Raw genomic sequence first — 13,077 nt, forward strand, 5'->3', positions numbered from 1 at the left:
TTCCTCCCAGCCACTTTCTAAGCACGGGCTATTACCTACAAAAAGCTGAGGAGTGTTTAATATCCCTCATTCTGGCAAGTTTGCAAAGAAAGGAAAGTGCTGAGAGTTCAGGAGTGGTGGAGGAGGACAGAAAAAAAAAAAGAGAGTTTTTTTTTTTTTTTTAAAAAAGCAATTAGTACCTCTTTGTACGGCTTGGATACCTTATGCCTGGTTCTAGTTAGTCAGAGACAAATAATGCTTAATCCTTCCTTTGAAAACACAAGGCATAAAGAGGTTTATTCTCTCCACCCACTTGAAGGCATTTAACTCGAGTGCTCTGAATAGCCTCTCCATAGTTGCCTGCCTCTCTCCCCCTGCCCAGCCAGCCAGCTCAGGCTCCCAGCACCCGTTGCTTGCCCAGCACCCATTGCCGACCCAGCACCCAAGCACGACAACATCAATAACCCTTTTGAGGGCTCGCTGGGCACGGGCGCTTGCCCCCTCCATCCCTAAGGACCTTACTGTGGTCACAGGTGATGCAGGATGCCTGGAGCAAAACGCTCCCCAGCATTTCTGATCCTCCTTTCCACACTGGCATCGCTTTTCTCACATCTTTTTGTCTGTCCTAAGTGTCAGCCCTTGCCCGCGCCCCCCCTCCCGGAGGAGTTTTCTCCTTCCCTGCTCTCCCCAGGTTATCTGCTGAATTCCACACACGCTTGCACAGACGGGATCAATCCGAGGCTGCCTCGCCTTCAGCTTATCTCTGCTCCAAATGATTGATTTTCCCTCTTTAAGGGTAATTTGCTGGTGAATTCCATGTATTGCAAAAACCCCTGTGAAATCTAATTCAGCCCGACTGGCAGCTGGCACTTTTGGGAGAGAATACTCAAGCGCCGTCAATTCCCCTTACAGTTCCTTGCCGTGTAGATCATATTTATAGTGCACGTGTCTGTCATATGCATATATATGCTACGGATGATTCATATATTGCACCTGCACACGCATGGGCACATACAAAATCCCTACACGAGTCTCTGATGTAGCTTTATGCAACAAATACCGTGTATTCCCATGGCCTGGATTTTCTTTTTTTAAAGTCCCCATTTATCTTCCTCAATATGCTTATTTTGGAGAATTGCTTCAAAATTATTTTAAAATGTCAGACCATCATACTTGTGCTTTATACAGCTTCTGCCCTTTTCTTCCTCTTCAGTCAACCGTGTCAAGGAAAATCAAGTGAAAGCCACGGTAGAAGAGCTGGTTTCTCTGGCGTGCCCTGGGAAAGTACGCTGCCGCTTCTCTTAATATACCTTTGTGGATCTTGCAGTGATAGGAAGCTCAAATGGGGGATGCCCTGCTCCTTTTCCTGCATGGCCAAACCCTTGCCTTCTCCCCAAAACACCGCATCAAGCCACCACGCTGTAAAATACCAGCATATCCAGAAAGGATATCCATGTCCCCCACCTCAGCCAGCCTTGGAGCTGATGAGCCTGCGCTAACCAGCCCTCCAAATTAACGCAAACTTGTTCCACAGCTCGGGGCTTTTGCTCTCAACCTGGAAACCAACCTTGCTGCAAAAGTAGGTAATTCAAGGCTTTAATATTCCGTCTCATACACAGGATTTATTCGTCCCTGCTGATCTAGCGCAACGTGAATGAAAGGAGAATCCAAACCCAGCCTGGGAGTGTATATACATACTGGTCTTCGGTGGTGTCCAGTTGAGTGTAGGCTCAGTCTAAATATGGGGAAACTTTCACAGATTTTCATAAACAGCTCTCAAACGGCTTTGGAAAGGTATTCAATTGGTTTGCTGTCTATCTGGCAGAGAGAGAAACTCAGCTGCACAGTGGTTAATGCTTTTTTCTTGCTTCATAGAAGGCCGGGTCCAAAACCCTGTGCAAACCCTGTGTATCGAGTTCTCCTGCGTTCAAGTGTTTTCGATAGAGAATGCAAAAAGACGAGCCGTAGAGAATGCAAAAAGAAAAGCCAGCACACCCGGTTGAACACCTCTTGGCTGCATCCTCAATCCACATCTGGGGTCAGCTCAGCTCAATCTGGGTGCATCCTCCTGAGATGCTCCCCATGCCACCTCGCACCGCCAGCCACCTCCTCTTGGAGCAAGACCGTGACCAAGTTTGAGGGACGGCAGCTGGGAGTTTGCAAGGGATAGACTCAGAGGAACTGTTTTCTCCTTGGAGGCACCAAGCTTAGGTACCTTGTCGGAGATGTTAATGCCAGCCGAGCTCCAGAAAGGCGCTTAAACACAGAGGTAAATTCAAGCGCATGCTTTCAAGCGTGGTCTTGTGTGCAATGTAAATACATTTTTAAGTGCTTTGCTGAATCGTTTAATCTAACTCCTTCAAAAAGCAATCATTTAAGTTTGTGCAAAACACACCAGAAGAAAGAAAGACCAAAACCCCACCATTTAAAAAGGCCACGTGGGCCTGGTTACAAAACACCTTCTGGTTTAATGGCCTTGGCAGCCTACGCAGTGTGTTTTAAGGGCCAGACCCACGTGAAACCCCTTTCCCCAGCTCTACAAAGACACAACCGGGGTGCGACGGCAGGCAGGTTCCCCGAGGCTGCCCAACTCCACAGGACTCCTGCGTGGGGCAAGGTTCAGGCGTGGGCTGCTCCATCCAAGTAGGACCTCAACAAGCGTGGGGGCTGAAGGAACAGCTTCAAAATTTGCTGGAGGGGCCAGAACAAGGGTGGATGGCTTGGATCCAGAAAGAAACCAACCTGCCAAGGGGCTTTCCCAGGACTTAACGACATAGGTTGGGAGGCAGGAGACAAAACTCAAGTAAAATGATCTTCCTGAAGACTCTAGCTTTGATTTCACATGTCTCTATCCATCTGCTCTCATTTATTTATTTAGCTGCTCTCCCCGGAGACATGTATAATTCTCTTCTTGTTTTCCTTTGCCCCTTACACAAATGAATCGTGTCATCTCCAGCATGAAGGCTGTGCTGGCAAAATAGCTTTTGTCAGCCACGTCCTCAGTCGCATCCCTGCCTGAAGACCTCGGTCCTCATCATCCCATCCCTCCACCCCTGCACCCACAGAGAGCTGAGAGAGCCTGGTGCCATCTCAACCTCAAATCCAGATGGTTTGTAGAAGCCTCGCAACTCTCATGAGGTACTTGAGCATCGAAAATATCACCGTCAGGCAACTATCTTCCCTTTCTGTAAGTGTTTTACTGAAAGTTTGGGGGTCTTGTGACTTCTATAAATACACTGCCTGGGAAGCAGTGCTAGAACAAGCCTGGCTGCGGATGCAGTCCCACTTCTATCTCATATACATCTTTTTCACAACCTGGGTATCCTCTCACCATTTTTTTCCCCCAAAGTGCTACCTTGATGGTTAATCCATTTGCAAGCATCCACAAGGGGAAATAAGAAAGATCCACCGCAGGATAATGTAGAAAAAAAAAACCAATTGCTTATAACTTTCCTCCCTCCAGATATTCCGAGACATCAGCTCTCTTGTGCTTCTTATCAGTGAAAATAATGCTACGGTCAAAGCAATCCAGGCTAATATGACAGTCTCCAAAGACACGTACCGTAAAACTCCTTCAGACTCCCTTAGTGCAAGAGGTCCTCTCAGCAGTTTTAAAAATCTCAGCCAATTCTTTTGGGGAAATCTCAGGAAGTTAAAGAAATACATCAAAAGAATGAGTCTATTTTTTGCTGGCGTGATTGGGAAGGCAAGGCTATTTTTTATTCTCCCATTTTAAAATTAGCAAGGCTGAAAAGTGAATTCTTGAATGGGAGTCACTCCAGTAAAATGAGCTTTTAACCAGAAATAATGACAGATTCTTCATCCTTCTGGCACAAACAGGAGTGTTACAATGCCCTTCAAGAACGGATCTGCTGACATCTCTCAGAAAGCACGACAGCGGCTCTATTCAGAAACTATCCTAAGCATCTGTCATATCCATATCTTCTTTATTAGCAATTGACATTTTCAAGAAAAAACAGTCTCTTTATCTGCTTAATAGCTCATCTGCACCTCTTCAGGCTGAAGTCATAACTCTTGGATGGTGACATCATGTCACAAGTAGATTATTAGTTCTGTGTCATAATCACTTCACATGAAAAAAATGGGGTTTCTGGGTGGCTTTACGAGACACGGTGGACTCCACCCAGGGCTGGGGAAAAGCAAATCCATCATTTCATCCAGAAAAGGCATCTTAGAAGATGACCCACTGGGATTTTGGTGGGGAGGGGGAGATGTTCCTTTCATATTCCTTGGTGCTATCACAAGCATCAGGAAAACATCCTGATATTACCATTTATTCTGACAACCCCTCTCCCCTTGTCTCTCACTTGGCCTGAAGAAGAATAGGGATGGTAGCAGCCTGTAGCCAGGGCCTTTCCGAGGGATTTTGGAAAGTTCACCATGAGGTGTCAGCACTTGTTTGAAGCAGACACCACACAGCGTGGCGGGGTTGGAGGGTACCGGCACACAGAAGCAGCCAGACGTGAACTGCACAAGTCGAATAATCAGAGTAATTGAAGGCTGCAAGCCCAAGGCTGGAAAACATGCTGCAATCCCTACGTGGCATGGACCGGCGCGTAACAAATACAAGCTCCATTAACACAAGGGAGGAACAAGCCTCCAGTGCTCCCGGCTCGTCTGCGGTGATGAACTGGTATCCCAGTCCCCGCCATGCTTCTTCCAGCCCCTCGCTAGCGGGTATCTCTTACCTCCTCCCTGACAGCAGCGGGACCCGTCCCCGCCGGGGCAGAAAGCCCAGAGGTCCTTTCTTTCCCCTCCCTGGCAGGTCCCCTGGGAGCCCAGCAGAAAACCTCCTCCCTTTCTAAAACAGACCAGCAAAGGACTGCCCAACAAGACCCCTCAGAAGCGGGCGAGAATCAGCATCCCACGCAATCCTATTTTCTGGCTCTCAGTGGCTGTGCCATCCTGACTGCATTAAAGCACATGCTGTGCCTGCGCTCTGGGGAGGGCACCTGCGTTCGGGGTACCGAGCAAGCAGAGCAACGGCAGCAGTAAGAGCTGAAAAAGTGGGTATCGGGACATAACCATGCACGTCATCACAGGTTCATCAGTGACTTAGCCTTCCTTGCACCCCCAAAACCCCACCAGTGCTACCCTACAAAGGATGGACAGAAGCGCCCGTGGCAGGGGATACCTCACCTCGTCTTTGTCCTGCACCTGGATGAAGAGGGGAAGGGCAAAGCCCACCTGGGCCAGTTCTGGGATGGCCACGCTGTACTCCGAGCTGTTGAACTCGGGTGCGTTGTCATTGATGTCAATGACTAGGATGTTGAAGGTGGTGGTGACGGTGGCATTAGACGGTGTGCGGTCATCGTTCAGCTCTGTCCCCTGCAAGGAGACAAAACAACAGGGCAGCCTTTATTTTTCAAAGAATAAACACAGAAGTATTTTTCAAAAAATTTATATAAAAGAAGGTGCGCGTGCTGTGATTAGAGACTCTTGCAGCTTTTACTTCCTCCACTTTGCCAAGGAAGGATGCTCAGTCGGTTCTGCCATTGCCCCTTAACCTTGAGCACCTTTCCACACTGCTGACCCATTAACACAGACAGATATTGACCCAGCTCTTCCATCACCCATGCTTCAGACCCACAGCACCCTTGCAAACCTTCCCAGGGGATTAACATTTCCCAGGGGATTAACATTTCCCTTGGGATGGCTGTGGCCAAGTTCTCCTTTGCCCCTGTCATGCAACAGGTTGTCAGAGTCACATTAGGGGATGAGTAGGTGATTTCCCTGCCATAAGCATTTAAACCAAAAAATTGCCTTGTGAGATGTGGGGGACAGACCTCAAAATAAGGGACACCATGAGGGAGCAAGGAGCACTCCTGTTTTCTCCTCTGCCATCTCCTGAGGTGGAACCAGGAGCAGGCAGCTAACCACCCCGGTACTACCGAAGGGACAGAAAACTAGGGCAACAGAGAAAAACAAGATTTAGACCTTAAAATAGGTTTGGCAACATGTGTCTAAATACAGAGCTGAGTCATGACTCCGTATCACACCTCTGTCTCAAGAAGGACTTTAATTTTGCTTTCCCAAAATGTAAGAGCGCAGATTTTATTGCCAGAGAAGCAAGACTTGTGAAACAGCCTTTTCAAGCAGAGTCCCTCCTCTTGTCCTTTGGATAATCTTGCTTTGCTGTGGGCACAGAAAAGCAACATTAACACGACCCACACGGCTCATTGCTATTCACCGCTTCTGCACACAACAGCAGAACAGGCTGATCCGAACAAGGAGCAATCCAGCTGTATTTTCACTGCGTGCTCCAGGACGAGAGCAGCAGAGAACATTTTGGGTCCTGGGGATGCAGGACACTGAGAGCTGGCATTTGCAGGAGGATGCAAAGTTTGTGGGGAGAGGAAATAAAAATCTATCAGATCAACAGAATATAGTTGGAACTCCATTATCATGCAGGCAGGAAAACAGGCAAGTTTTCAGATTCACAAACCTTTCCAAGATTAAACAGATATTTTTGTCCCTATTAAAACCAGACAATCCTCCCTCTCTTGATTTCTACTGAATTGAAACTGTAAAATCCCAAACCAAGAGATACCAGGGACGGATGCGGACATCTTCCCCATGCATAAAGCCCCACAGTACAACCTGTGCCTGAGACCAAGAGGGGTAATTCCTTCTCCCTTTGCCCCCCCCCCCCCCCGACAAAGCATTGCCAAAAAGAGAAGGTGATGTGCTGCCTGCTGCCCTCCCAATCAATGACCCTTCCTACAATGCTGATTTTTCCCCACCCCAGTCCAGCAGAATCTATACTTCTAAATGTGTTTCCAACCAGCTGCCCAGCTTGGTATTGATTTTAATTACAAGGCTGCGAGCAGAGCCGGGGAGCCACTCTCAGGTGGGGCTGGTGGGGCTGGAAGACCACGCTCCAGTGCCTTTTCTTGACAAGGCAACTTTCAGCATCACTCCCTCCCCCTGCCTGCCTGCACCGGGCAGATGCAGACGATGCCCTGTTACACCGCTGTCCGCTGACACGACAAAATGTTCCTGCTTTTCTGGGGTTTTAAGGGGAGAAAGGTGGGAAACAGGTGCCTGAATGTAGATGTCTTGTGCTATTTGCAATCCCAGGGCATCTGCACGCTGCCAGCAGCTACAACCACAGGCAGATCTAGTTGGAGACCGGGCAGGGCACCAAAAATGGTTACATCCCTACAGAGGCAACCACGTTTTGGGCCACCGTACGAGGGGGCTGTATTAAACATCTCGCTTGGCTTGGCTGGGGAACAGCACATCACGGCTCTGGATGCCCACAGGAGCAACGTGTCCCAGGTTTGCATCTCCACCTCGACGGAGTTGTCCCCAAGCAGGACGCTTTCCCCATCCTGCTCTGCCAGTGTGCCTGCTGGATGGAAGAGGTCTCACCTTCACCGTGAGGATGAATCCAGCGCTATAGAAGGGGTTTTCCCGGTCCAGCGGCCCATTCAGGGTTAAGGCTCCACTAATGTAGTCCAGCGCAAAGATGCTGTTGGTGTTACCTGAGAAAAATAACAGGCAGCGTGAACACAAGCAGCTGGTACCGCCGATGCCAAATGGTGCTTGGGGTAACGTAGAGGAAAGTGGGAGGACACGAGCCTCTTCCCCCTCCATGCTCGACTGGACCTGGTGTTCGAAAGACAGGTTTTACAGAGCAGAACCTGCTGCCAGGCCAGGAGCTCCAAGCTGGGCACAGGCTGCAGTGGGCTCTGTGAACCCCACGCATTATCTCAATGTGCTTTAAAATGTAATGGCTGTAATGATCCTCTCCTCCTCTCACCTGCCCCAGCTCAGGGCTTACAATGGTGCTTTCCTTCCAACAGCCGGTAAAGTCGCGAATGCTGCAGGCAGCTGAAGAATTTCAAAGGGTTTTGGTTATTAAAATATGCAACAGCACTGCTGAAACCCGGGCCGAATCCAGGTGCTCCCCTCTGAACAACCACCTGCATTCGCAGGGCACTGTGTCCCTGAGGTGGACATGGCCTCTCTCTTAAAATATAAGAGTTAAGGGACATCAGTCCAGGTTAATCAGAGGAAGGTGCAGACGGACCAAGCTCACAAGTAATCCTTCACGTAACAAGCAGTAGCTTAACTGTGGGGACTCTTGCCAGAGGATGCTGAGGATGACAAAAGTCCACACGTATTCAAGGAGAGACTGGGGAGGTTAATGAAAGAAGAAAAATCTATCAAATAACAGAGAAGCCACATGCAGCTCAGGAATTTTCTTAGCTGGACATATTTGGTGCCAGGGAAAATATTAGGGTAAGTACTATAGGCTCTTGCCCAGCTTTTATGCTCTTGCCAGATATCTTGACCCCATGCAGCTGCTTTGTTTTCCTCTACTTGAGCCAAATTTGGCCTCTGTGCTGGTTCTTATGTGCAAGCAACCAGACAAGGCGCCACGGAAGGCTCTGCTGCCTCCGCCAAGCATCCTATCCTCAGCTTGACTCCTCCTCTGGAATTAGACACCCAAAGAGGATTAAGACAACGCTTGAGTCTCATGGCCAGCAGATACTAAAAAGGCAAATGTCCTGCACTGGGAATGCCCTTGCGACAGTCCCAGGTCCTCTCTCTATCAGCCAGACAAAAGAAAGCAGTTGGTATGTGGAACCTGGGATACCTGATGCCAGCCCGACACAATACCAGAGGAGGCTGCTGAATTAGTGATGACCAAAGAGGTTATACACAGGCATATGGCCACCCACACTACTCCCCTCATCATCTCACAATATGCAGAAACCTCTGATCCAGCCCCAAATGGGAGCGAGGAAACCCTGCAGGTACGCTATATTCGTCCCAGTCAAAAATAAAAAAACCCCCTGTCTTCTCAATATATCTCAGCGCGAATGAAACACACACAACATTTGTCATTTCCCTGGAAGGGAGCTGCAAGACAGATCTGCTGCCGCAGAAACTTGTTTCCCATCACTCAGCATCCACCCCGCTCCCTTCCCATCCCCAGTTTAACCACAGCTGCACCTTTTGTGGGATGGCCAAAGCCTCCAGGTCCGGCTCTCCCCTCCCTCCCAGCCCCAGGAGCCACCCTGGCCTTCACGAGCCACTGGCTGCCAGCATCTCCTCTCTCTCCCAGAGCCCTAAGTGCCATAACACCTTTCTCCCCCATTACCGAGCCTTTATATCTTCCTCTTGGACCGAATGCCTCCCATTTCTGTCTTTGGTCCTCTCTTCTCTCTATCCGAAATGGCCCATTGACTGCTAGCCAGCTTAATGAACTGATGCGCGGCTACTTAAAGTATTAGCAGCAGCCTTGCTTTTATTTAATCCAACTTTCCCTGCGATCCATGAAGATCTCTAGTCTCCTCCGTCGGATGATTCCCCTCTTTTCATCTTGACTTCCCACCTTTGCTCTGTAATTTACGGCTGACTTTTTAAGAGACTTCTTCTGATACCAGCTTTGAAGGACACTTCACCAGATGTATTGAATTGTGCTGCAAGGCATTTAAATGCTCCAGGATGCCATGTTGCCATGGTAAAGTTTATGCATCAGGGCAATCTTGGTACACTCCCCCTAATATAAAGTGTAATAAAATACCTTTTTAATCACAAAATACTGTTCTGCTGACAGGAATCTGTAAATGTGGAGACCAACGGATTTTAGTGGAAATAGGTCAATGGGGCAGGAATTTGACACAATGGACTAAACCCAGCACCGAGCTCCATGTCCTAAAAATGGTTATGTGTTTCACATTTGACCACAGTCGTTTTTTGAAGGATGGACGAATATATTAGGGACTCAAATACCCTCCCAGGCTGCATATCAGAGGCTTTTCTTTAGGCTCAGCCTCCCCAACACCTCTCAGATAGCAGATATGCATCTGATGCCCTCCGGGGCGCCTTTCTGCTAGCAGAGAATTGCCGGCTTTGCAAATTAGCCTCAGAAAGGAAAGAGGTGTCTCCAAACTCGTCCCTCAGAGGCCTTTCATAATTTCCTCTACAATGCCTCTCCAACCACCGCTTCATTATTCCTCTGACCAGTGATCCCCGCTGAAGTACTCACGCTGCCGAACAATGCGCATTCCCCCGAGACGCTTTCATTGCAAAAATCTCTCTAATCATCTTCGCATGTCTTCACTTTCCTCAGAGCAGGGGAAAAAAAAAAAGGGGGGGGCAAACCAGCCAATTTTGTCTTTCCCTCCCCCCAGTCTCTCACTCTCCCCACCTCTGTATAATTTCTCCTCCCCGCCTGGTTCTCCCATTATTTCTCGGTCATCTTCCTGACCCAGGAAAAAGCCGAGCCTGAATTAAGCACAGCTTAATCTGCAGCTGCCGGTGCAGACGGGCACACCGACTGATGGCTTTCAACCCGTTTGTCCGCTCCACTGCTCTTCCAGCGCTTGCTCCGTCCTGCTCCCAGTTGCACCGGTTGCAAGCTCCCAGCTGGCCACCCGCAGCCGCCTGTGCCCGTGGTGTCCTCGGAGGCAGGTGGATGCCACGAGCGGAGCCAGCTTCTGCTCGCGCTGCCCCAAAACTCCGGCCAACGGCTTGCGTGGCCAGTGGCCAGCGCTGCCTGCCGGGCATGTCGACAAAGCAAACAGCGGTTTGCTCATGGCTGGTTTTGAAGTGATACCGCAATGCACAGACACGTGATGGAGAACACAGAGGGGATGGAGAACCTTTGCAGGGATTTCAAACCCAGTTGAGATCCCCAGATAATCCTGTTTCTCGGAGGACGCGGAACGGCGCAGACTTTTCCGTCGCCAAGTTTGCGCTCTGCAAACTGTTTTAGTGACGCAGACAGGAACTATTGTGGCCACACTTGACAGTGAAGCCAAGTGACCTTCAAGAAGGTGCCCCTGCTGCCCCCCCTCCTTTGCGTCCCCCTCGCATTCTCTCTCACGAGCAGCACTCACGCCATGGCACGCACAACCTTCTGCTCCGCGCCAGGCAGGCAACGAAACGATCACTCCCTTGGCTCAGGAGTTACCAGCTGCTGGACGTGTCCCTGCTCGAGCCATCTACTGCCTAGCCTGAAGTCTGAACCACCAAAGCATGTCGAGATGGAGACCAAGGACTTCATTTCCATGCCTCTGGTTTGAGAAGGAAGCCCAAGACCATGCTCTGGTTTCTGTTAAACAGAGGCTTACACGTCCTCCACCTCCTTCCCCATCTGGACAAGGATGTGGCATGTTCACAGAGAGCCAGGCAATCCAGCTCCATTGCGCAGAGCAGGCGAAGCTAAGGAATAAATGGGTCTTTCATCAGCAAAGGAGGAGCTCTGCTTTCAAGTGCTGGGAAAGCAAAGATGGCTTTAAGAAAAGCAGGGCAGGGAGGAGAAAGTAAGCATAAGGCTGCCTAGGAGGTAGCATCCACCCCAGAGGGACATCCCATAGGAAGGCAGGCTCCGCTTCGACCTCATTGCTACCACTGGAAACCTATGGAGCTGGACACAACGCAAGGCGGGGGACAGCAGGAGAGACCGGGAGAGAGACCCAGGGTAGGAATCAGAGATGGGGCAGAACTTAAATGATGGGAAGGGAAAGGCTGAGCAGCAAAAGGGAGCACAGAGAGAAGGAAAGCAAAACTCACAATGTCTTTAAATACTCAAAAAGACAAAGGAAAGGTGAGAACAAAAAACAAACAAACAAAAAAAGAAAGAACTTTGGGACAGCAATATGAATGCATTTCTGGCAAACTCATTGCTCTCATGTGGCAAGGAACAGGCTTGCTCAGGACATATGAGCCCACCCTCTTGTTATGACGTGGGTAAAAGGAGAAGGAAAACTTTCCCATCCCGCTGCCTATGTGGGGGTGCAGGGACAGCAGCAGCTCCTACACCCGCCACGGCCGGGCAGGGAACCGGGGAGGCAGGAACCAATGTGGCGCTGGGTTGGGAGCAACACGATGGATGGCAGTAGCCCATTCGCAGTGTTTTTCCAGGCTCATTGAGGAACGGATGGTGGCATAGGCATAATTTTGGAGAAACACTGCTATAATGAGGGGTTTTATAGATGAGGGCCATAATGTTTAATTGCCCTCAGCCAACGCTCTCACAGTTTAAAAAGGCCATTAAAAATACTGGCTCAAACCCAGGGAAGAAAAAAAGAAAAAGGAAAAAAGAAAAAGGAAAAAGGAAAAAGAAAAAAGAAAAAGGAAAAAAGAAAAAAAGAAAAAAAGAAAAAAGAAAAAAGAAAAAAAGAAAAAAGAAAAAAGAAAAAAAGAAAAAAGAAAAAAGAAAAAAGAAAAAAGAAAAAAGAAAAAAGAAGAAGGAAGGAAAAAGAAAAAAGAAAAAAGAAGGAAGGAAAAAGAAAAAAGAAAAAAGAAGGAAGAAAAAAGAAAAAAGAAAAAAGAAGGAAGAAAAAAGAAAAAAGAAAAAGAAAAAGAAAAAATAAAATAAAAAGAAAAAAGAGATAAAAAGAAGAAAAGAGAAAAAGAAAGAAAAAAGAGAAAGAAAAAAGAAGAAAAGAGAAAAGGAAAAAAAAAAGAGAAGAGAAAAAAAAAGAGACATTGCTGTCTCCTCCTTCTTCCCTACCCCTTTGGCCTTTGAGCATTGTTCAAAACCCTAGGAGAAAGAGATGCAGCTATTGCCCAGCTCTAGCGAAGAGCTACCTGTCAGCCAGAGGAAGCCGATTTCCCCGCGCAGAAGAATTTTCCCACCCCCCCTCTACACGAAGGGCCATTTGTATCAGGGAGCTGCAGCCTCAAAAAGCACAGGGCTTGCTGAGCCGCTGAACTTGGAGCGGATGACTTTCATGAGATGTGAAAGGGGAACCCATCACACACCTTGTGCCGGATAATTTATTAATCAAAATGTGCTCCGTCAGGACTCCTCGGCACTGAAATAGATGCTGTTGGATGTGGTTCATAGAGTCAGCAACAGACACAGTTATCATCGTATAAATAGTCCATCAGCTGCCGTGACCACCTCGCTGCTCTTCACCTTGAGCTTTTGCCCCCGTGCAATATGCAGGGAAGCACACCAGGGCAGATACTTTGCCCCATGCTTAAATTCAAAGGGAACAAGTTATTTCCAAAGGAAAAGGGGTTATTACAGCCTGAGCAATATTTCTTCATTCTGCGTGAAATCAAGATGCTCTAAAAACCGGTGCCCGTTTCTCCCGCTCTGGACTTTGG

At 48.6% G+C, this 13,077-nt stretch overlaps 1 protein-coding gene across 1 annotated transcript in view; it reads right to left on the reverse strand.

Annotated features, from left to right (window-relative positions):
* CDH23 (cadherin related 23) overlaps positions 1–13,077 on the reverse strand; it is a 213,592-nt gene that overhangs the window by 86,830 nt on the left and 113,685 nt on the right. Inside the window, exons 10-11 of the mRNA XM_069795810.1 lie at positions 7,375–7,487; positions 5,140–5,328 (exon numbers count right to left, since the gene is read on the reverse strand). Of these exons, the coding sequence (XP_069651911.1) occupies positions 5,140–5,328; positions 7,375–7,487 (302 nt within the window). The remainder of the gene's footprint in view (positions 1–5,139; positions 5,329–7,374; positions 7,488–13,077) is intronic.

Source organism: Haliaeetus albicilla, chromosome 11, assembly GCF_947461875.1.
Source record: "Haliaeetus albicilla chromosome 11, bHalAlb1.1, whole genome shotgun sequence".
NCBI classification, from domain to species: domain Eukaryota; kingdom Metazoa; phylum Chordata; class Aves; order Accipitriformes; family Accipitridae; genus Haliaeetus; species Haliaeetus albicilla.